The 25,020-nt window shown below is 34.3% G+C and overlaps 1 protein-coding gene across 1 annotated transcript in view; it reads left to right on the top strand.

The window, feature by feature from the left end:
- Window positions 1–2,521: 2,521 nt before the first annotated feature.
- The window catches only part of Tbc1d32 (TBC1 domain family member 32), a 185,562-nt gene continuing 163,063 nt past the window's right edge, over window positions 2,522–25,020 (top strand). Inside the window, exons 1-4 of the mRNA XM_048800402.1 lie at window positions 2,522–2,898; window positions 2,993–3,150; window positions 14,897–15,058; window positions 20,591–20,768. Coding sequence (XP_048656359.1) covers window positions 2,996–3,150; window positions 14,897–15,058; window positions 20,591–20,768 — 495 coding nt within the window. The 5' untranslated portion in view covers window positions 2,522–2,898; window positions 2,993–2,995. The remainder of the gene's footprint in view (window positions 2,899–2,992; window positions 3,151–14,896; window positions 15,059–20,590; window positions 20,769–25,020) is intronic.

Raw genomic sequence — 25,020 nt, 5'->3', positions numbered from 1 at the left:
GGGTAACAAGTAACCTCACAGTTGCATAAGAATAAGAACATAAGAGTGAATGTATTACAGACTTATCTTCAGAACAATGAGATAGTTGTCTTGCTGGCATTGTGATAAGAGCAGGATCAGGATGAGACATTATCTTAGAAGCTAATTCAGAAAACTGCTTTGGACAACAAGTTAGCTGGCATCAGTAAGTGAACCCTATACATAAGGAAAGGCAGGAATTCATAATCTTTTCTCAGACACTGGGACACTTTCAGAGCCCAGCACTTATATTTTGGGTAAATTGCCAAACTCTATGTCAGACTTTCATAGGAATTTTTCATTAATAAGTCTTTGGTGTCTTAATCAAATGAGAATACCCCTCGGGAAAAAGCAAATGCCATTCTTAAATGGGATCACAAGGATAAAGAGGCTTTAATTGCAGATGTTGGCAGTTTATATCCTCCTTAATTTCACTTTGATTTATTGCCTAGAAAGGAAAAAGAGCCAATTTCAACACTTGGAAAATTTGAAATGGTTCTCTTATTAGTTTGTGAAAGTTGGACCTATGTAAGTTCTATGAAAATTCCAATTCAAAATTGTAGAAATGGGCAACAATAATATCCAACAATTATTGTGCACTTCTCCCACAATCAAGGCCTTTGATAATATTTACATGTGATAGGTCACTGTATGTCTGAGAGTCCCAAGTACTATGGCAACAGCTATTTTCTTTTTAAATTAAAACACACACACAAAAAACATGTTTAGGTCATTGACCCTGATAACATGGCTGTATTTATTTGGAACAAAATCTACTGCCTTGGCAAAAGTCCACCATGTATAAAACAGACAGAAGGAAGACCAGTGGTGTATGCCATGATCAGAAACATCCTATTATGAACACCACATATTAGATAATGGAATAGTCTAATTGACCCAATCAGTTTCTGTTACAATAGCATTCCTTTGGAAACAGACTCTGATGATCTTAGATTTGTATGCAACATATTTACTGGGTGTACGCTTGGGAACAATATCAAAGAAGAGCCTGGGAAACAGATAAGGAAAACTTCAACTGTACTGCTTTGAAACCAAAGTTCAGCTGATCACAGCAGGAGTTTTGATGCTGGAATGGTGCTCCAGTTGTCCCATGGATAGCATATTCAAAGACACATAAGAACACAGATAACCTTCTCCGAAAAATAGTAAAGGCTTGGAGAGATTAAGAATTCTACTTACTTTAAATTCAAAATTGCTGTATCTTCCTGTAGAATCAAAAATTAAAAAATTCTGCAATGACACTCAATATTCCTAATCTCTCTTTCGCTTAAACTTTATTTTTGCTGACACAAATATAGCTTCCTTTTGATACTATTTATCTTGTTTTATGTTTCTGTTTTAGTTCTTACTTTTTCAGACTTTCAGAATTGTGAAAAAAGCATAGTTGGCTATTTTAAATGTTAATCTGACAGTTCTGGGCTTTTAAGTGGAGGGCTGAGATAAATTTATTAGTGCTCTCTTTTTTTTTTCTATAATGTTTCTTTGTATAATGTCATTTTTTTCTACTTTTCTTCTGCTTCTATTTTCTTAACTTCGTTTTATAAATTGGTCTTCTTTTTCCTAATTATTTCATCTTCCCGATTTTTTAAATTTAAATTCTCTTTTTCTAACCTTCAAATCACTGGAAATCTTGATTCATGGCTACTGAATCAAGTTTAACATCTTAAACTCCCTTTAGAAAAAGAAGATCGTAGAACACTTTCTTATTCCACTTCCTATAGTTGTTTCTAGTATTTTAGTACTATGCATTTTGAACCTTCACAAATTAGAATAATTATTATTTTATGGAAACCACATATTTGCCTAATGCCCCTCTCCTGTGCCATCCTTATTATATCTCAAATATTCTTTAAAGGTTATTTTCCTTCTTCCTAAGGTATATCCTTTAGAAATTCTCAATTTGAACAGTGTTATTCTCCCTTCGGAGGAAGCTTTCTGAAGTGTTCTTTATAAATGTTATCTCTTGGTGTCTCTCTAGAATCCAATTGTGTCCTACTACTTGCAGGATAAACTCCTGGTACTTTAACTTGTCAAATATAACCCTTTCAGACGTGGACAATTTACTCCTGTAGCCTCAGTTCCTTTCTGGCTCTATTAATTCAGATACCTGAATATCACACACTCTGAGGCCACTCAAATTCCAAGTCCATTTTTTTCTCTCTTCCTTTCTTTCCTCAACTTCTTTACCGAGTTAAAACCTAATTCTGGGTTTCCACAGTAACCACCTGGCGTATTTCTACAGCATGACATCGACTTTTATTGTATGGCAATCCTTAATTTCTTCTGTTAAATTACGAAGGCGTTGTCTTCTCTGTATTTCCTAAACCAGGTACTTTCGTAAGAGGGAGGAGCTCAACAGGTTTTAGGTGCTGTAATAAAACTGCACAGCAACATTTCAACACCATTCATTCCCTTTTCGACCTAAAATTTCCAGGCAACTTTCAGTTTCACTTCTATTATTTTTCTTTCACCGACCAAAAGGTCTTCTACTCTATTTCCTCTCGCCACTAAGACCAGCTTACTGAGAAGACGCGCAGCCCCAAAGAACCCTTCATTCTCTATGCGCCCTTTCAGTCTTCAGGTAAACCCCTCACCAAGGAAGCTACGTCAACGACCTGACGTCACGCGCAGCGCTGGCGTTCCTCCGTCAGGCCCTCCAGTGAGAGAGCCTGCTTGCGTGTCTTTGCTGCTGTTCGTTGGGGGAGGCTGAGCTCCGCTGGTACTGAAGCCTAGCCACGACGAGAGTCTGAGGAGGGCCCCGCAAACCCCAGCCTCTGCAGAGTAAGGTGACTCGTCCGGGACAACGCCTGGTGGAGGGACCACCCCCACGCGCTCCCCGCGGTCTCCTAGGCAACGACGGTGCGCTAGGCCGGGATTGGGTGGGGGCGCGCGTGCGCCATGCATGTGTTTGCTTGAACCTGGAGTAATGGCAATGGACGTTTGATTCCTACAGAGGATGGCCTACTTCTCCAGCGAGGACGAGGCCATGCTGCAGGCGATGCTGAGGCAGTTGTTCCAGAGCGTCAAGGAGAAAATCGCGGGCGCGCCCTCCCTGGAGTGCGCCGAGAAAATCCTCTTACGTCTGGAGGAAACTGATGAAAATTTTCACAAGTAAAAAAATTGCTTTTAAGTTTTTAATAAACCATTGATTGACCCGGAAAAGGTTACGATAAATAGTGAAAGAATATTCATTTGATTATAATTGTTAAAGTAGTTACTTGGAGTCCCAGTTTTTATTTGACCGGTTGCCGAATTTGTCATTTATTCTTTACTAATTTCCTAAAACCTCTTCCTCCTTTATGTTTTGAATGCCACAACCAACATATCCTAATTTTTCATTTTCTCTCCTGAGCCACACCGTAACATTAATTAAAAATTATCTTTATTCTTTTAAGAACAGTTCTATTTCAAGTTTTTGTCGCTATAGTTAAAAGCAGTGATCCCCGAGATCCTTTTACCTTGCTGATCTGTTATTCCAGTGCTTTGACCTATTAACCACTCTGAGCACTGCAAGGGAATACTTACTGATGGAAGGTAGCTTTCTCTGGTATAGAAAGAGGAGGGCACACATGGAAATGGCTGTGGTGCATGTCAGGATTAAAAATGCCATTGAAGAGGTAGAGAGCTCTGCCTTTGGAAGCAGTAGACAAAATTTGTGCATTTGCTGTAGGTCTTGAAGGACTTTTAAAAACTGAAAAGATTTTAAGATCTTGAACATTTTTAGAGATTTGTGTTTTCTCTCATATAATTTCCATTAAACCTCTCAATTTAAAAATCTGCCTCCAAGTGCCTTTGTTGTTGTTGTTATAAGTATTATTTGGCAGTACTGGGGATTGAACCCAGGGTCGCATGCATGCTAGACAAGTGTTCTACCACTCAATTACATCCTTAGCCCATTTTTTTTTTTTTCTTTTGAGACAGGGTCTTGCTAAATTGCCCAAGCTGGCCATGCATTTGTGATCCTCCTGCCTCAGCTTCCCTCAGCTTTAATTGGTTATCTCTTGATTTATTATGTAGACAATGGGATGTAGAAAAATTGGAACCCTCTCAAATACAAGTTGGGTTATTAATGTTTGTAAGTTAATGTAATGATAGTTTACCTCACACAAATGCACGTCAGGCATTAAATTTTGGGTTTATTTCTGGTTTTGAACTCACATGTATTTGTTTTAAAAATCCATGTTTTACTAAGTCTTTTCTAGGATGATGTTATTGAAATTTGTTCATATCAATAGATATTCAAGCTCATGTACATGAAGGTTTTCATCCATAATGATGTTACCTTTTAATATTTCCAGTATATGTAGTTAATTCCCCTTTTAATTGTTTTTCATTGGTGCCTTTCCTCCTTTGCTCTTGATTTGTCATGCATAGTAGAGGTTTATTAATTTTGTAGTCTTCTCAAAGAGCCAGCTTCCCTCTCCTCTCATGTGTTTATTTTTTGCTTTCCTAATTTTAGCTCTTCGTTTTTTTTCTTGAGAAATCTTTTAACCTTTTATTGCAATGAATCCTTAGCTCATTAATTTGTAGTTTTGTTCTTTTTTTAGTGTAAACATTTAAGGCTACACACTTGCCTTTACATATTGCTTTAGCTGTATCAATTTTAAAATGTTTTTTTCAAGTTAGAATTGAATCATTGCAGGTGCTCTAAGAGGTCTAATGACTTTTGTAATTTACTCTTCTTCAACAATTTGTTAGATTAAATAAATACTTTCTGAATGAAACAGTTAATAGTTAAGGGATTTATTTGTGGCATGCCTGAAAAGATCCAGGCAGACTCTAAATTATAGCTTGTTTGTAGTTTTAAAAGTAAAATTTACAAACTTAAAAGTAGATTGTGATATTAAAAGAAAAGATAGTAAAAATCAGAATGTGTTAATGGTGTTGGCCTGAGATCTGTGTCTTAGGAGGAAGGAAGTCTCTTATGCAGACAAAGAACAGAGGATGATGCCCTTGACCTCATTGTAGAATCTTACAATCTCAGAATTGGATGGCATCTTGTAGATCAGTTATTCCAGGGGCTTGTATTTCCATTTTTCTTTTCACAAACCTAAGTCTACTTGAATGCTTAATGTTCTTGAGTCAAGGTATATCTTATTTTCAAGGTCATATGTCAGAATTTTTCTTTCCATCTCCACTATCAGAATATTGATTTCTTAAGTCCATGTGATGTCTTATTATTAGCAAGAAAAATAATCTTATTAAATAGGCTTATAGGGGAAGCTGAAATTTCTGGGCTCTTAGTATTTTTGTAATCAGATTGTTTTAAAGTTAATTGGGTCAACAAATAATGTAATTTCAGGTAGTATAACAAAGTGGGAAAAATGCAGTAATTTGGGGAGAAACTAGTGCAGCCCTAGTTAGGATTTGTCTCAGGGGACTGCTAACCTAGCTCTGCTTTCTGTATTTTTTTCCTACTTGAACAATACACATTCTTTAAAAAATCCAAACTTTTCTTCTTTTCTTTTAAGAATGGCAGCAAGTATTTGAGATCTGTGGGAGGGGGAAAAAAGTGAGTGCACTTTTTTCTTTGTGTATGTATGTGTTGTGTCAATTTTTACACTCAGACTGGCCCCCTAAAAAACAAACAGCACTGGTTTTAAATCTGGATGCACCAGAATCAGCTGGGGGCCACTTAAAACAAAACAAAACAACACTGACACTTGAGCATTATCACAAATGAATCAAAATCCCCTTGGGGTCTTGGCAAGAAAAGGGGAGTGGAAGAGCCTGGACTTTTTTTTTTTTTTTTTTTTTAAAGAAAAAACAAACACCCTCTAGATATTTCTAATATTCAATCAGGATTGAGAGTACAGAGTTAGAGCATAGTTAATTTGCACTTCATTGAGAATAACGGTGCTTTGTTGTTTTTAAAAATACCTACACACTCTAATGATTCTAATAGTCCCTAATGCAGAGGATTACTTTTGTAGCCTTCTCATCTGATATAATTTTTGATTTGATTTGGGAGGAATACAATCATATTTATTGAATTGTGCTTTTTTTCTTTGTTTTACAGGAAAATTTGTCAGCAACTTTTTAATTAATGAACTTTATTGTGCTTAAGTGATAACTTCAAAAAACCCTTTATACTTTAAATTACATACCTATGTAGAGAAATTATCAAGGATTATATGTGTGCTTCTATAGTTAATACATTTCTAGTAACTATCATGAGTCAGAAACTTGTGCCTAAAATGTTGTAGGAGATGTGAAATACTCATTCCTTCTATTATATCGTCTTTGGTATCCTGATTATACATACGATTAAGTTTGTCTTCTAATCCTATGATTCCAAAATATAATATGTTATAAGCATTCCCAATATCAGCATTGTAATTCACATCTTTCACTAATAAAACACCTTTTTAAAACATCATTAGTGATAATTTTTTATAGCTGTTTGAAATACACTTTTCTTGTTTAAACAGCTAGAAGAGTGATTCATGAAACAACCTTGTACTAATTAGATGATTTATGATCTTATGTTTAATAGTGATCTCTGTATCCGCATATTTTAATATCTATTTTCTGAACATGTCAGAAATTCATCATGGACAAATCTACATTAATAAGGTTAAAGAAGAAAGAATGGAAAATTGAATGTTATTTTACCCAACTTGGTGATCCTTTCCTAGATAAATATGAAAGATTTCATATTTATCATTCGAGAAAATGACCATGTACATTGCTTTGTATTTTAATTGAGCTTTTTCTGTTATGTGACATCCACATATCTTTTCTTATTAGCAAATAACTGTCCTCGTAGGTTTAAGAGTCCCTGTTTGAGGATTTTTTTTCTTTTTCTTTTTTTTTAATACTGTGGATTCGACTCAGGGCCTTCTGCTACTCCCAGGCCTTGAAGAATATTTAGAAAAACATATTTTGCATTGATTTATCAATAGTGTCTTAGAAATCCCAATTTTATTTTTTTTCTCATTAAATTACTTTTAAAGTGACAAGGTTAATAAAACATTTTTAATATATTGGGTAAGAAAAAATGTCAAGGTATAAGAGAACTCTACGTAGTAAACAGATGTTTTTACATTAGAATTGTCATTATCACTAAGTATTGTGACTATAGTTTAGCAAGATCATATATTTTACCTAAGTTTGCAAGATTGGTCAGTATACATTTTGGAACTTAAACCTGAGGTAAAATTGATTTAGAGATTTCTAGAAGTATAATAATGTATTTATTATTATAATAAATATATATTACAAGTATAGAAACTTGTTTATTCATTGTATTTATAGTCCTGTGCTTTCTAGCACAATTAGATTGTGTTATGTCTGAAAATGTTAACACAGAAATGTCTGAAAGAAAAGGGGCTGAATTGTAGCAGAATTTATACCAATTAAGCCTCATAAGGATATTCTAAAATATTTTATTAAACGTGATGTAGATTTTTGAGATCAGTTTATATTTCCTAAACAGGAAATTTAAACAGAGGAGATTGACCAGTATTTTTAGCGGTCAGGGTTTCGTAATGCTTTTTGAGTGAGGGTATTGGAAGGTCTAACTGGCATGTTTCAAGCCATATTCAGTCAGTTGATATGTGGTTTTTTTTTCTTTTTTTTCTTTTTTTTGGCTAGCTTGAAAAATAAGAGTAAAAGCAATATTTAGAAATTAGGAGAAAAACTTAACCAGTTTTTCTGGCTTTTTAAAAAACATTGAAAAATTAACAATTGACATATTTTTTAAGACAAGTGGCTGAGCCATGTCGAATGTTTCCCTTGAGTTGCTCCGTGTCTTATTTGGTTCATCATGGTCTCCTTTCTTTTTCTCTTGTGTATAGCTTGTTTTTCTTTACCTGTCTACTTTCTCTAACATCTGTGTTTCCAATCCCTGGAATAAATATAGGGATCTTTTGAAAGTCTCTTTCAGTCATTCAGGGCTTTATTTTCATACAAAATAAATAGAATATTTTTCTACTTCCCCAATAATTTCTTAAGATGATGCAGTGGGAATATTTGATTAAAAAATTTGTAGTTACCTTTGATTTTTTGGATTAGATGTGGACTTCATAAGAGCCAGCAGATAGCATTGATAGTATCAGGATTACAATACACACAAAGCACCTAATTTTTCAGTACTATTTCTCTCAGTCTCATTGCAATGGTATTCTATCCTGGTCACCATAATAGAATAGCAGTATTTCTAGGATCTTGTGGGATATTACTGTGAATTTGGACAATAAAAAAACCAACACAAGATAAATTGTTGGATGAAAATTTGGAATCTTGGGAACCCAAAGAATAAAATGGCCCACTTGAAGAACTCTCTCTTTTAATGAATTTAGGATTGAAGGCTTTCAGAGTTTTCCAGTGATTGATGTCAGTAGAGCATTCATAAAAGCCCAGGCAACCTAGTAGTCCTTGTATGGTAAAGGATCTTACATCCCTGGAATTTTAGTTTTTAGAAGATTCTTTGGAAAGGAGCTATAACGTCTTAAGGCAAGATTTAACTTTGAGGTGTTTGGATTCATTTAAATTGAAGATGAACCAAAACTTTTAAGCACTTGGAGTATCTTCTGGAAAATATTATTAGAAAAAAAAGCATTTAGCTATTCAAGTTCTCAAAGAGTAGATGAAAAATATTTCTAGTATATTTGCTATTTACACCTGAAGTTATGTGGTGGTGATTTGTTTTTGATGTATCTTATTTTAGAGTGATATTCTCTTATTAAGTTTTTTATAAATTTTATAAATTATTAATTTTATTAATGGTCTTGTTATATGTCTTCCTGGCCTCAATTATAAAAATATCATTTGTATTGTCTACTGGTTGGGATGTATAACAAAGTATACATAGAAATTATTTTTCTCAGTTAAATATTTCTCTTAATTGCTTGATTTTTGTCACAGAGATGGGGCTGATAAAATTAAGGAATAGGATAATTCTGCCTTTCCACAGGTCTGTAGAATTAATTTTTAGAGAGACACTTCCTTCAATTTCAGAGACATAATTCAGGTTAGTTCCATCTTTGACTTGCTGCTGAATATCTCAGAGAAGAAAACTGGAAGAAAACTGGTGTGTTTGATTAACTTTGGGTAGAGGTGGTCAAGGTAGTTGCTAGGTAGTTCCAGTCTTCTATTTTCTTACATTCACCTTTCCTTTTCCCAGTGTTAACAGGCTGGATGTAGGATCACAGTGGTTGGGCTGAAATGATTATGTATTCTAGGATTTTTTTCTCATTTTTAATAACATTTTAAAGAAATGTCAAATATTCTGATTCTTGCTTCAGAATTCCTGGTCATGAAAGGAGGGTTGTGGTGAACATACACCTATTTTGCTTTTCAGATCTCATGATTTACATCTGCTAACTCTATCTTAGAGCCAGCTGTGGAGGAAGGATAGGCACTGTCAAATGTTACAAAATATAGAATATATTCTCTTGAAAGCTGTATTTTTAAATCCCATTTCTTGACATGTAAATTTCAAGTTTTGTGTAGAATGTGCAAAGGTTTGGCTTATAATTAGACATTCAGAAATAAGAAATAAGTTGTCATTAGAATGAGTTGGACATTTCTGGAATTTTTAAAACTTGAGGGAGTATAGAGTTATGTGAATAACATGGGTATTACAATAAGTGAATGAATTAGTAGCTCCTGAATTTGGCAGAGTTCTCAAAGTTTTGGAATCTGTGTCCACATTTATTTTACCTATCATTTGGTAAATAAAATAATAATAATAAACCGCCTAGCACAGGTTAGCATATCAGTCACTTACAAGTTAGTTTCTCACTTTCTTATATGTAAATAACATGGTTGGTAGTTTCTTGAGAATATTGAATGTAGCCTCATTTAAGTGGACATGCCCTGATAAAGGGATTTGATTAATTAGGTGTCTCATTCCAAGCAAGAGAATTTGTATTTTACCATGAAAAACACAGGCAGTCAATAATTAATTTTAAATTCAGCAAATACTTATTGAGATATTATGTAACATGACATGGTATGAGGTATTGATATGAGTAAAATAGCTGTAACTTTGAGTGAAATAGTGAAATCAGTAGTTTTTTTTTTTTTTTTTGGTACTGGGGATTGAACCTAGGGTTGCTTAATTACTGAGTCACCTCCCAAGTCCTCTTATTAATTTTAATTTTTTAATTTTTGAGACAGAGTCTCACGTAGTTGCTTAAGATCTCACTAAGTTGCTGAGGCTAGCCTTGAATTTTCTCATCCTCCTACCTCAGTGTACTGAATCACTGGGATTATAGGTATGTGCCAATACTCCTGGCAAATGAGTGATTTTTGAAGACCATTATGACTTTGGTGTTTAGGATGAATGTCAGAGAGGAAAGAGTAAAAGTGAAAAAATAAGCAAGAAGGCTGCTGTAGTCATCTCTGCATGAGATAATGTGATTTTACACTGATTGATAGAAAAAAAAGGAGAAATGATAAAAACAAGGGATGTGTAGGAAATGTTAACAAGTGTCCGTGACTGGATGGATCTGATTGAGTGAGTGGGCCTGGGTGCAGAACGTGGAGACATTAATTAGACAGCATTCTTGATGTCAATTTAGGATTCTAAAAAAAGGTTGTTAGTACCAGAAATGTGGTGAATAGCTGGAAAGAGGAGGTTTATTTTTGCTCTATATTTTCTTTTTATTCCTCCTCCCTACCTCTCTCTGTTCATTTTTTTTTTCTTACAGAGTGGAATATAGAAAGAATAAAAGGCTCTATATATGGACATATAAATATAGCATAATATTATGTGAAATTTATTAAAAGACATTACATGAATATGGAACTAACTATTGAAATGTTTTGAGAGAATGAGCAAGTCCAGTCTGATAGCCACTGATATAGGAAATGGAAAGATAAACTCTTCCAAAAGCTATATTTCTTTCTTCTTTTTTTTTTTAAAAATTTATTTTTTCCTTTCCCTCCCTCCCTTCCTTCCTTCCTTCCTTCCTTCCTTTTAGAAAAGGGAAAAAGAAGTCTTATTGCTTTGCAAAGGAGAATCACAGGGCACTGTTGTCCCAGAGGTTTAGATTCTGCCTATCAGGCGAAGGATTAGGGTGGTTTGAAAGAAGGGATGTGAGGCTACATTCCAGGTGTTCTCTGTCCAGAATTGTAATTCACTTGTTAATTTGGAAGATTGTCATTTCTTAGATCTTTTGGTGGTATCCCCAAAGTCTGAATTTCTTCCTTCCAGGGGTGGGTGTCTGCTCAAAGACAAATTATTCTGCCTACTATGGGGAAGAAGGATAATCCTGTCCCTTTCCAAGACTAGTGACTGGAGGAGATTAGGGAGAGGGAGAGAAAGAGGAAGAGAAAGATACATGTCTATTTAAAAAATAAATTGCAGTAGTACAGCAGTAAGGTCTATATTCAAAGCTTAAAGTGGACCACTGTTACATTTCCCTACTGTCAGTTTCTACATTTCATTTCTACAGAAAAATGGACAATGACATTTCCAAGATGCTTTCTGCTGATAGAGAACAAAGACTTTGGGTCGGTTCCCCCAAACTCACTCTCTATCAGATGGGGTGTGCACAGACACTTATGGGTATTTAACATCAAGGCAGTCTAGAGGTCTATGGTAGCAGTTGGTGGGTAACTGGACAAGGCATTCTTAGGGCAGGGATTGTCTAGATGGCCAAGGGTGTTGTGACTTACTGCATTCAGTTTCCTTTTTCTTAAAGTGGATCAAGATGGAGCAACCTCTACTCTTCAGGAAGAGAAGGCAGGAGTTTCCTGAAGGAAAAAGAGCTTTGGCAGTTGCTGGGACTGTCCCTCAGTCTCTCCTTTTACTCATAGGAATAGCTCCTTTGGTTTGATCCGAGGCAAACTCATCTGTCTCTTAACTCACCAGCAGTGGCTCTCAACAAGTTCACTGGCCACCTTGCATCCTTAGCTTTGAAGGGGGTTGATTGGACAAGCAGACCTGCCCAAAAAAGCCAGAGTTGGGGCTGTTCTCAGGTCCCATTTGAGTCACCAATTTATTCCCTAAAGCTCTATCCTTGTCCTTGATGCTAATTCAATAACGAGGACACAGTTTTGAGAAAAAGGAAGACGTTTTATTGCTTTGCTAGCAAAGGAGAAACATAGGGGACTGCTGTCCCAGAGGCTGTGATTCTGCCCATCAAGGGGTACAGGGGATTTTTAAAAAGGTGCTTCAAAAGCTACATTTCATTTGTTCTCTGGTTGGAGTTGTCCCAAATGCTTTATTTGAATTTAAGTATAAAGTTTCTACTATGTGTAAAATATACACAAACAAGTGGATTTATCCTACTGTCAAATATATAAAGAATATAAAAGTTGGTGTTCATGTAAGTTTTGGTAAACAAAGGCTTTGTGAGGAGATAGCATTTTAGGTTGTAGAAGATGATCCTACTGAAGGAGGAGTGGTAGTAAAACACTGGTGAAGGTGAGTGTTAACAAAGATATTGAGATAGACAATAGGGAGGGTTGGACATGTGTGATGGTGAATGAGACATAAACCTGTTTTGATAAATTGGGGTCTCAAGAGGGATTTTATATCTATGCAAAATGTATCTTAAATAATATGAGAGTAATAATAGCTACTGCTTATTGTTTGTTAAACTTAAGTGAGGCCCTTTGTTAGATGCAGAGCATATATAATCTAGAATCTTTTATAGTAGTTTCCAAAATAGATGCTTTTCATTTTGTAAAAGAAAAAAAATGAAGCCTAAAGAGGATATATAATCTATACAGCCCCTAATAGCAGGTAAGATGAAATTAAAAACTGTTACTATGTGATTCCTAAAACTCCAACAGAATACCTTTGCTCTAAAATATTGGGATTGATACTGGTCTATTAATTGAAAAAAATTATCAGTTAATATAGAGGATTATAAAATAATCCTACATATTTTAAATATAATACAACTAACATTTCCCAATGTTTGCATCAGTACTATTTCCTTTAGTAGGAATTTTCTGATTGACATTCCAAGAACTTTAAGATCTTTCGTAAGCTATTTGAATATAGCATCTGTCTGGATAGGTGGTTTTCTTTCTTTTTTTTTTTTTTTTAATGATACTGGGGATTGAAACCAGGGCCTTGTGCATGTGAGGCAAGCTCTCTACCAACTGAGCTACATCCCCAGCCCCCTGGATAGATGGTTCTTAAAGTGGATCATCAGCATCAGCCTCAGCATCAGCTGGTAATTTGCCCCATCCTATTTCTACTGAATCAACAGTTCTGAGAGTGGGACCCAGCCAGCAATCTGGGTTTTAACAAGCCTTTTGGATGATTATGGTAAGAAGAGAAAGAGAAGAATAAGAGGAAGAATTTATAGGATTATAGAACTTGCTAACTAATTAGATATAAGATGCAATGGAGAAGACTGTTGTTAAAACTGAGACTTTATATACAGTTGTCTGTTTATATAATGATGGCAGAAATAACAGAAACATGTAAATTGGAGAGAAGGTGGTTTGTGAGTGGGTGGGTAGGATGATATATTTGGCTTGTGCTAGAGCTGGACCTGGTGCTCAGGCCTTTTTGACTCTGAGCCTGTACTTTTACTATAATACCACATAGCTTCATGTCAAGTATCTCTACTTTATTATTAAGGCCTGGAGTGTCTCTTACAGGCCTGCCACTTACAGTACTGAGGCTGTCATGGGGGTTCCAGGAAGCAGCAATGTGTTTAGGGGTAATCAGAACTGAGTAAAATAGAGAATCTCAATCAGAAACAGCGTGGAAGATGAAATCCTTTTGCTATTTTGCTAAGGTGGCTGTTCTTTATAGGCATCAGTCATTTAATAAATAGTGGACTGAAAACTATATGGTGAATACCATAAAGGGCTCATGAATGTAGGAAGTAAATTATTCAGGATCTCCTTGATCTTCTTAACTACACATATATGACGCTCTTATTCAATTACATGTCTTGTGGATAGTGACATTTACAAAATTGACTCATTCTAAATTAGTTTTGTCATTTGAGAGGCTGTAGAAATGTTAACATTTCTAAATATGTTAATCATAATTATTGTCCTTTACTTTTAGTAAATGTTTCATAAAATAATTCTTTGTAGAACTTTATTTTCTCATATTTTCTAGATTGTTTGAATTTACAAACTAATTTTAATATTAACATCAGCCTAACTATATGAAGAAAAATATCCAGTATATTGAATTATGTGGGATACTTCTCTCTATAAAAATAGATAAGAACTTTTTAGGTGGTATTTAATTCAATTACTACTTTAAAAATATACACAAAAACTTTCTGTTTTAGTGATGGGAACATAACTTTTTCCTATTTATTCTTTCATAATTCCTGTTTCTTAGTTATGTTTTTATCAGCCTGAATAATTATCCAACAGCTGCATTACCTTCTTTTCAACATCACATGTCAGACATAAGAGCATAACGAAGAAATGAGGAGACTCTAAACCCACTAAGGTTTGGGATGCCTCTAAGATTTGCTTCTCCTTCTGTGACATTAGCTTCCCTCCCCAAGGTCATTTTTATTTTTTTATTTTTATTTATTTTTTTTTAAGAAAGGAGAAACTAAAGTTTATTTTTTTATTTTTTTATTATTAGTTGTTCAAAACATTACAAAGCTCTTGACTTATCATATTCCATACATTTGATTCAAGCGGATTATGAACTCCCATTTTTACCCCATATACAGATTGCAGACCCAAGGTCATTTTTAAATGATGATCTTTGCTAAGTATCTCAGAAAAAAACAAAGCAAAACAAAATTCTAGATAAGCTGAATGATTTATAATGAATGATCAATTTAATTCTATTTTAAGGTAAGAAATCTGTGTATGTTATAGACTTTTCTGTACTAACTTTTTTTTTCTGGATGTTATTAATAATTGAACTTCTTTACCAAATTTATTTTTCAAATATTTATTTCAGCTATGAATTTGTGAAATACCTTAGACAGCACATATGCAACACTTTGGGGTCTATGATTGAAGAAGAAATGGAAAAATGCATATCTGATCAGAATCAGAGTGAAGAATCTGGCTATGACACTCTTGTACAGCATGTTACTAGAAGAATTCACGACTCTAAAGAGTGAGTATGCCCCTGGTAATATTTTAAAGTAACTTTTCTTTCAACTGGGCTTTGAGATAGCATTACTAACCCATCTCTATCCCCGCCCAAAAATCTGTTTCCCACATAGCACCTCTTAGCAGCCAAAATGATGCTTTAAAACAGTGAATCATTGTGTGACACTGTCTCATTCAGAACTCTCCACAAGCTTCCCATTTTCTTCAGAGTAAAATGCAGAGGTCTTTTTGTAGGCAACCAGAACCACCATCAGCCTTCTCCCTGTCTTCCTTATATGTTACCATGTGTCCCCTCTTACTGTACCAGCTATCTCATCTTGCTCTTTCTTAGCAAGCGAACTAGGCCATCCCTCAGCAATTTGAACTCTTGCTGCTTCTGTTATCTAGATTGCCTTTCCCTAAATATTTGTATGACTTGCTCCTTCACATTTTTGGGGTCTTAGTCTTCTTTTTGGAGCTCTTTGTTCACCTCTGTGCTTAAGTCAGTATTTTTCCTGTTACTTTCTTTCTCTCTCACTTTCCTTAATTTTCCTTTTAGCTCTTTTGTCACACTGCTTTATGAAGGATTAAATGTGCTTCTTAATCCAAGCTTTACAAAGATAATTTTATCTTTTCTTTCTATAACCTAATGCTTAGAAAATTACTGATACATTCTAGGTGCTTAATTGGTATTTGTTGAAGGAATTAATGAAGTATCTTTTGCCGGAATAATCAGTTTTCTGTATGGATTATTGTGGTTTAGATGTAGTGTGTTCCCCAATGGTGTTGGAACTTTGGTCACCAATGAGGTAGTATTAAGAGGAGATAGAGCATTCGAGAGGTGGGGCTTAGTTGCAGGGTAATTAGGTTATTTTGGATGCTGCCTTCAGAAGGGAGTAAGGAAGTTTTTATGGGATCCTATATCTCTAGGGAGAGAGTTGTCATAGAAGAACAAGACTGGCCCCCCTCCACTCTCTGGCTTCCTTTTTTGCCATATGATTCCTGTTTCATGCACTCTGACCATTGTGATATCATCCTCCAAGAGGTATTTATTAGAGTAAAGCAGAAGCCTGTGCCAAGATCTTGAGCCTCCAAAATTGAAAAATATAAACTTCTTTTCTTTACAAAGTACCTAGGCTCAGGTATTATTATCATAGAGGAAAACAGTCTAATACACTGATATTTGAAATAATTCTGGCTTTAACAATAATTTTTTTTCTTTCCCCTTATCAATCTTAGACTCATCACATATTTAATGAGTAACTACTGTATATTATATGTTAGATCCTGGAGCTATAAAGATGGATAAGATGTTTTCTACTTTTCTATAATCCATAGCATAATGGGGAGTTTTGATATTACACCGCAATAGAAACTTGAATAATTTTTTTATGTGATAGTTTTTTATGTGATAATGCAGAAGTATTTGCATAGAGGGAGGGTAGGTGGATCTGCTCAATGGATTCATGTAAGGTCCCAGGTTCCTTTTATTTTGTCATTACCTCATACCCTATGGCAGGGGTTGGTAAGGGCCATCTAATAATTATTTTAGGCCTTTCCAGCTGTTGTAGTATGAAAATTCCATAGATGATATATAAATGTGTATGTGTGCCTATAAAACTTTATTTTCAAAACTAAGTGAAAAGTCAGTTTAGGTTCATAGGATATATTTTCCCCACCATAGTATCAGAGACATTGGCATATGTACTCGATCTTATGTTATCTACTTCATTTTAAAATATTAAATCTGACTTATTTTTTTACAACTTCTCTATTCTTTTTTTAAAAAATTTTTTAGTTGTAGAGAGACATAATACCTTTATTTTATTTTTTTATTTTTGTGTGGAGCTGAGGATCAAACCCAGTGCCTCACATGTGCTAGGCAAGTGCTTTAGCACTGAGCTACAACTCCAGCCCAAATATGACTTATATTTAATAAATTTTTAACAATAAGTTTGGACAGGCTCTCTTCCTCTTTGTAACAACTGATTTCATTGTTTAAATAAATATGTTATTACTTGAGCAAAGTGATAGTGTATAGGTATCAATAAATTTAGTAAATTTATCCTTCTAATGTATGTCACATAAAACCATACAGATTAAGGTTTATTTCTTGACTTGGAGAAAAAACAAAAATGTATCTGTCTTTTGGATATTATAATTCCTAGTAGCTTGTTGCTAGAAGTCTTATTAAACTTATACTAAAAGGAATACTAAAATACTTTATTAGATAATTAAAGTATTTTAATGATAAGAATAGAGTTTTATATGATACTGTTAGGAAATTACTTTTTTATATCTGGATAAACTATTTAATTTTCTTGTGTTTTAGTTCACCCTTGTGTAAAAATTAATACAATAATAACTACCTTACAAAGATTCTAAATTACTTAATGAATGTTTGTCTTCTGCTTTATGAACCATGGATGAAAGACTTTAAATTGTACAGTGTATTATTTTCTTTCAATTTTTTTGGTGATTCTTTAGCAATTACTTAGGGCTAATGTGGCAATAGTGCATCTATTAACAACATTTTTACTGAAATGATTACAAAGTGTTTTCCTAAATTAACATTTTGTTATTTGCCTTTTAAATAGATGTTTGCACATGGAAGAATTCATTTGTAGGCCCTGTCATATATTACTTATATAGTGAGTGGACATACTTACTGTGTAGATTTTTGTTGTTGATTGGTGTGCTTTTTATTTGGGAGCTTTGTCTTCCTGTAGTCCTTATTTTATAGTTCTTGAAGGATTAAGGATATTTACTTAGTGGTATTTACAGTCTATCCTGGATCTGTTTTTTCTTAGCTCTTCCAAAGCTGCAATGGCTCCTGTTCATTTAACTCTTAATTTTGAAGTGCTCTAGTTTTTTTTTTTTTTGGTGGTGCTAGGGATTGAACCCAGGGCCTTGTGAGTGCAAGGCAAGCACTCTTCCAACTGAGCTATATCCCCAGCTGCTAGTTACTTTTAATTCATTAATAAATTATTACTCTGTTTTTCCCTCTGGCCATTTTTGTTGGTATTAATTTCAGAAGAATTTGTTTGTCTTTGTAAGAAGATATGTTGAAAACATTTATATCTAAATCAAATTTCAGTTTTTTTTTTATGGATTTTGATCACCCTTAATCTTACTCTCTATATCACTGAGATTTATTTTTATAGTTCTTGATTAAATCACAAAACTTTAAGGGACAGGAACTTTATATTCACACAGCCAGACCTAACTGCAAAGGAGGCTGGACAGTGTAATTTTAACTATAGTCCAATTACTGTGGAAGGAGAGAACAACTTTTGGTGGATAGATATTGATAGCTATCAGGGCATATTTTGTTTCCCTGTTTATTGCTGCCCAGACTCTAAGAGGGGGAAACTGGGCCTTTTGTCTCAGTAATCCTATATATATGTTGTTTTCAGTTTAGTCTAATGAGTGTCTCAGAACTCCATTTTGCATTTTATATCCCTTTACCTTTAACTAGTAAATTCCCTGAACTCTTACCTCTATTACATTTCTTTTCTATATGTCACCCCCCCTACCCCTCCCTATATTGTTCCTAATCTACTTTCATTACTTTTTGTGTTTCTCATGATTTCTGGTAATTTAGAAATATATATTATATAAAGTTGCTTATAGCTCTGTATTATATACACATATTGTTAAATCTATATTAAACATATTTTTATTTAATTATATATTATACAAATTATACATTTTTATATAGATATGTGATTTCTAAAATATATAATTTAAAATGTGGGTTAGTCAGGTTTCCTTGCTGCAAAACATATGTGAGATTGATCTGCTTATAAACAGAAAAGGCTTATTTTGGTTTATAGTTTTGGAGGTTTCAGTCCATGGTTGATTGGCCCTGTTGCTTTTAGTCCTGTGTTGAAGCAGTATATCATGGTGGGCACACATAGTGAGGAAGCCCATTCACCTTAAGGCTGGAAGCAAAGAAGTGAGAGCAAAAGACCAGGGTCCCCCATTCCTTTCAAGGGTAATACACCTAATGACCTAAGACTTCCAGCTATGCCCCACCTCTTATAGGTTCCACTATCCCCTGATTGTGCCATCGATGGTGATCAAGCACGCCTTTAACATATAGGCCTTTGGTGGTGTTGGCAAAATGTATCTTATGAATGTATATGATAATTGCCCCCAAAGTGGGAGCTGGGGGTGGAGTTTATTGGTAGGCACTTGTCTAGCATGCACGAGGCCCTGGGTTTGATCACTAGCACTGCCAAACAAATAAAATTTCAATCTGTTATTTCTATTCAAATTCCTTAGCCTAGCTTTTTTTTTTTAAATTTTAATTTCTTATTCATTCTTTTTAGTTATACCTAGGCTGGCTTTATTGCTCTTGTGAGATAGAGTATCTATTTTCCCTTTGATGAATGCAATTACAGTGACCACTTGACCAGATTTATAAGTAAAAAAATTTTTTGCTGTGCTTATTTTCCTCATGTATTTCCCTTATTATAATGACAAATACGTGTCTAGAGCTTTATAGTTTCAAAGCCTTTTCAGATATTTATTTTCATTTATTTATTGCCATGCTATATGAAATAGTTTAGCTAGATTGTATTCATTTTATGTCCTTTTATAGCTGAGGAAATTGAGACTTTTTTATATGAAGTCAGAACTAGTTGGCAAATGAGTTAGGATTACAATCCAGAATTTCTAATTATAAATTTAGTATTCACTGTGTTTATATATAAATCTTTGTGCCTTTTTTGTTTTAAATACAGAAATGTCATTGTTCCAGGTCACACATTCTTCATTTGTGAAATAAAGGCTGGACTTTATGGTTCTTTCTAGATCTAAAATTCTACTTCTAGGGCTTTTTGGGATCTCAGCTTAAAATTAACATGAGTACTTGAGAGGTTTTACTTGAATTATAGAGTAATTTATTGTGAGTTGTTTTTCAAGATTTTAAGACCATTAGAGTGGAAAGAGATCTTAGAAGTTATCCAGTTCAAACTGTTGTCATCTTCAGAAATCCCTTTCCTAACATCCCTGTTAATGGATTCTCCAGCTTGTGTTTGAAAGGACCCTAAGACAGCCACATTCTTACCTTGGTCTTGAAGCAGGCCTTAGGTAAGGCTATCTGTGCCTGAAGGTATGAAGTACGGATAAGAGAAAGGAAGAACAAATAAAGGAAAGTAGGATAGAGAAAGAGATAAGACCAGGGATAAAGGCGAAGTGTAAAATAATTTTGAGTTTTGGTAAGGCTATTAACAGTTTATCTTGTTGCTAGTAATTTGAACACATATCATCAGAACATATTGCCTGAGATATCTTGACTTTGTTGTGTTGGTTTATATAACTAGATGAAAAACCCATGAAATAGCACTTTTTGGATTCCTTATTAATTTTTATTCTTTTCTTGTTATATCTGTTTTTTTTTCTGTAAGAAATATTAAGTTTTTTGTTTTCACTGTGCCATTAAAGGGGCTTTCTTTTTTTTTAATAGAGAAAATAATCAGGTAGTTTAACTTAAGTGACTTTTAATTTCTGTTGTTAATCTTCTCTTATTAAGACTACTTTGAATTTGAAGGTATAAAGAAATCATGCATTCCCTGAATAATGTTATGATGGTAGTGGTGGAGTCTATGATTAACAAGTTTGAAGAAGATGAAATACGAAGTCAGGAGAGGCAGAAAAGAATCCAAAAGGAGAAGAGCAGTAGTTACTGCACAGATAATTGCTCTGATAGTGATTCATCATTCAATCAGGTAGGTTGTTCAGTTTGTATTTATATTTGGAAATGGTGTTTAATAATCACTAGCTTCAATAAATTTATTAGCCAGCTTTTATACTTTCTAACTTAAAGATTCAGAAGAAAAATAAAGAACAAAATAACCTAGTAGTAAAGATTTAGTTCATGAAATACCACCTTATAGAATTATGTTTTGTGAATAGTTGTGTCATGTCTGAGATAATTCTTAATGAGGTGAAAAAATTAATCTTAGATTTTTTAGTAGTAAGGGTTGAAACAAATTAAGCTTTAGTTCAAACATCTTATTCTTAATTAATCCTTATTAAAGTTTAAATTATATATGTGATAGGGATAAAACATTTCTTCTGTACGTTTTCTGAAATGACGATTACTATGAATTCTTACCTTTAAAACATTAGACTTTTTTTAGTGTTAAAATATTTGAGATTTTACATTTTATCCAACCAGGGTCTGAGGCACCTTGTCATTTGGCCACAGTAAAGATAAGAGAAAGGCCTATGGCTATATTAGCCCTAATAGAAAACAAGGAAAACTAGACTAGAGCCCATGTGCAAGGAACTTCCGCACATCGACTTTTAGGCCACAAGAAGTCTGACTGGGGGTGTAATTAAGTTGTAGAGTCCTTGCCTGAAATGTGTGAGGACCTGGGTTCAATCTCTGTGTCTGAAAAGCCTATTTGACCTTAGTGTAGTCCTAACTGATGGAGGGAAATATTGACACCTAATTAGCTCTACCTTAAAGACATAATTACAAAGTAGATCCTAACCATATTCCAGAAAATGATTTGAGAAGTTTGGATGAAACATGAAAAAAATTGTCTGTTTTGGTCACAGTTGGGACTTCATGATTGAAGGAAAAAATGGTTCTTTAAGTATTTGAAGCAGAACTTAAAGGTTGCTGTGCTTTAGCTACTATTGCATCTTAGCAGGAGAGATTGTGCTGAGTTGTGAACTTTACAAGTCAGGTTGGTTATGTGATGTGATGCAAGATGTGACAAGACTGTGAATTTTCTTCATGCCCAAATCATTCCTTGCTGATGGATTAACTGGAAAAAGGTGGGGTATAGAGATTTTAATTTATTGCAATCAAATGAGTGGTTTAATAGATTTGCTGAGCTGCTTCTTCAGATCAAGGACTTTTTGGAATTGAGAGGAAACCCAACTTTAGAACTCAGGTTATTATCTGCCCATCTCACTAAAGATGTGCTAACTTATTTGGTGAACTGTATGACTAAACTGACATTGGACCACAACTGAAAAAAAACTGGAGCGTTATTAATTTGTTTCAAGAAGTACAAGTATTTAGATCTAAATAAGCTTGATTGAGTTAGCTAGGAGTTAAGCTATTTTAATTCTCAAATATTAAATTATTTCTAGTTGTTAGAATCATAGGTTTTTGAAGAAATGTAAAGCTGTGGTGGAAATAAAGCCATCATTTTAGAATAGATTCCTATCTTTTGTTTTGTTTTGATTCTTAAGACATCATGCTTTAAGTTTCTGTGTCTTTGTTTGGGATGTCCACAGGTTATATCTGAGTTTTCAGTGTGTGCCCTATGAAGATGACTATTTCAGAAGGGACTAATTGGGCTGAAAATGAATTCTGCCCATTAAGAAGGCATGGGATGGGTTGGGGACATAGCTCAGTTTGGAAGAGTGCTTGCCTTGCATGCACAAGGCCCTGGGTTCAATCCCCAGTACTGCAAAAAAAAAAAAAAAAAAAAAAAAAAAAAAAGAAGGCATGGGATGCCTCGACTTTTTGGAAGAAATGTATGAGTGCTAGAACATCCTGGAAAGCTCTTTCAGTGTGGGCAAACTCTTAAGAGATATTTGGGTATATCTTTACTTACCAGTAAAGAGACTTTCTTGTAATTGATCAGAGAGGCTGAGTGAATATGTTAAGAATTGAAAAGGAGTTTAAAAATATAATAGTCATTCATTCTGAAATCAAGAATTGAGACCAGAACTTATGCCTGACTCCATATATTCATCTTGATATGACCCTGTCTTCCACATTATCAGGTGAAGTATGTTTTTTTTGTTTGTTTGTTTGTTTTGTTTTGTTTTGTTTTTTATTCCCATGATAATAGTGATCAACAAGAGGGCCTCTAGGCAGGTACCCTCTCCATTGTATAGTATGTCCAGGAACCGCCTGTGAGCAAACTAATCAGTGATGAGAATAGCCTAAGGAAATAAGGATATTTTTTCTTGAGATTTGCAGTGAAAAGCATCTTGTGAGTAGGTGATTAGGAACAATGTGCATCTTTGGCCACAGACCTCCACCTATGAGAAGGTACCCATCAGTCCATGATTACCCATGCTTTTATAAACTTCCCCTAAATTAGCACTTTAGGATGAGATGGTCCTCCATTTTCCCATCAGCTAGCTTATCATAATACAATTCTCTCTTCACCCTTTGCCTTTCTACTTTAGCTTCCATGCTGTAATGAGGTGACCTAGCCTCTGTGTGGTAACAATTCCATTAAATGCTGACCTTACTGATTCCTTCAAAATTGTTACTTGATCTGGACTTCAAAAAAGTCTGAATTTTTCTGTGGATAACATTGTATTCATGATTTTGATGTTGTTATTTTGATACCACTTGCATTTTGTGAAAACGTCTTATTTCATTATTATTTTAAAATCTGCAACCTGAATATATATGAATTTTCGATTCATTTTTTGAAAAACAGCAGTGTATTAGTATATGTTGGAGGATATTTAAGAATAGCGGAGAGATCGTGGTTTTTATCATTAGATGTGAATGAGCAATAGATTTAGTATTGTGCTTAAAACTGAAGACAATGCTTTAAAGTTAAAAGTGTCATTACTATCTCTCTATTGTTGGGGCTACTGCCATGCAGTGGTCCCTGTGCTTGTCTTTATATTCATCATAGGAGTTACTAGTTCTTCACAGGAAAAACTGAGGCTTAATAGGTGAGTAATTTGCCTAAATTTGAATTGCTAAGTTAGGAATGGATCTTGAATTAGGACTGGCTTCTCTCCCTCCAAAGTCTGTTCACCTTATTTTTTGCCACACTTTACAGGGTTGGTTGCTTTGAGGATTTAGTGATTTAATAGAAATCATTTTGAACAATATCTGGCATGCATTAAGCCCTTATAATAGTATTTGCTTATTATCATTGTCATCAGAATTATGTGGTCTTGTCTTTTTTAAGAATAGAAAAGAAGTTGCTAGGCACGGTAATGCATATCTGTAGTCCCAGCACTTTGGGAGGCTGAGGAAGAAGAAGTGAGAGTTCAGAATCACCCTCAGCAGCTTATTGAGGCCTTAAGCAATTCAGTGAGACCCTGTCTCTAAATAAAAATATAAAAAACGGCTGGGGATGTGGCTCAGTGTTTAAGTGCTGTTGGGCTCAATCTCTGGTACCAAAAAAACCCCAAAACATATTAAAGCATGAGTTATCATTAGGCCTAATAATTATATATTTATCATTTTTATTTTCTATATTGGTATTATTTGGACAACAACAATAGATATATTTTTTGACCAGTTATATGTTTAATGGCTTATATAGTTTGCATACCCATACATTTAAAATAGAAGAAATTTCCAGAGTAAATTTTAATTACGAGGGTGATTTAATTTTTTAAAATCTAAAGTGTAGTAATTGAACAAAGTGAATATTTTTCAGTATGTGTTGTAACCAAGTAAGTGACTACAAAAAACCAGAATGAGTGTTCTATTTGCAGTCTTTATGTATCCTGCATCTGACAGACATGTATCCAAAAGGAATATTTAAAACAACTGAAATGTGTTCATGTGAACACATTGTCTGTCTGCACTAGTTAAATTGCCATAACAGTTAACTGCAATTGTATATTTATGTCTGTCAACTTACAAACAATAATATAAAAAAGATTATAGCATAGGTCACCTTTAAGATAGGTATTAGACTCATTTTGATGTCTCATGTAATAAAAATTATTTCATTACTTAAAAATAATTTTAAAGAGAATTTTGTAATTATGTTTAAGAAGATAACTTAAGGGGTAAGTAGTTCGAGGCTATTCCAACTACATAAGCATTAAAGTTTATGCTTTATTTTCCTGTGGTGTTGGAGATCAAACCCAGGGCCTCACACTGAGTTAGGCAAGCACTCTGTACCCCAGGAAATGGTTGTGGATCATCATGATCTACTCAAAGTCAAAGAACTGAGTAAGAACACCTCAGGATAGCATAGATAATGAAGAGAGAGGGCCCTAATATAGGTGCGAATGTGCCTTCTG

The sequence above is a fragment of the Marmota marmota genome, unplaced genomic scaffold (assembly GCF_001458135.2).
Source record: "Marmota marmota marmota unplaced genomic scaffold, marMar, whole genome shotgun sequence".
In the NCBI taxonomy this organism is placed as follows: domain Eukaryota; kingdom Metazoa; phylum Chordata; class Mammalia; order Rodentia; family Sciuridae; genus Marmota; species Marmota marmota.
Note: the sequence above shows the minus strand (reverse complement) of the source record. Positions and strands in the feature narration are given on the sequence as shown.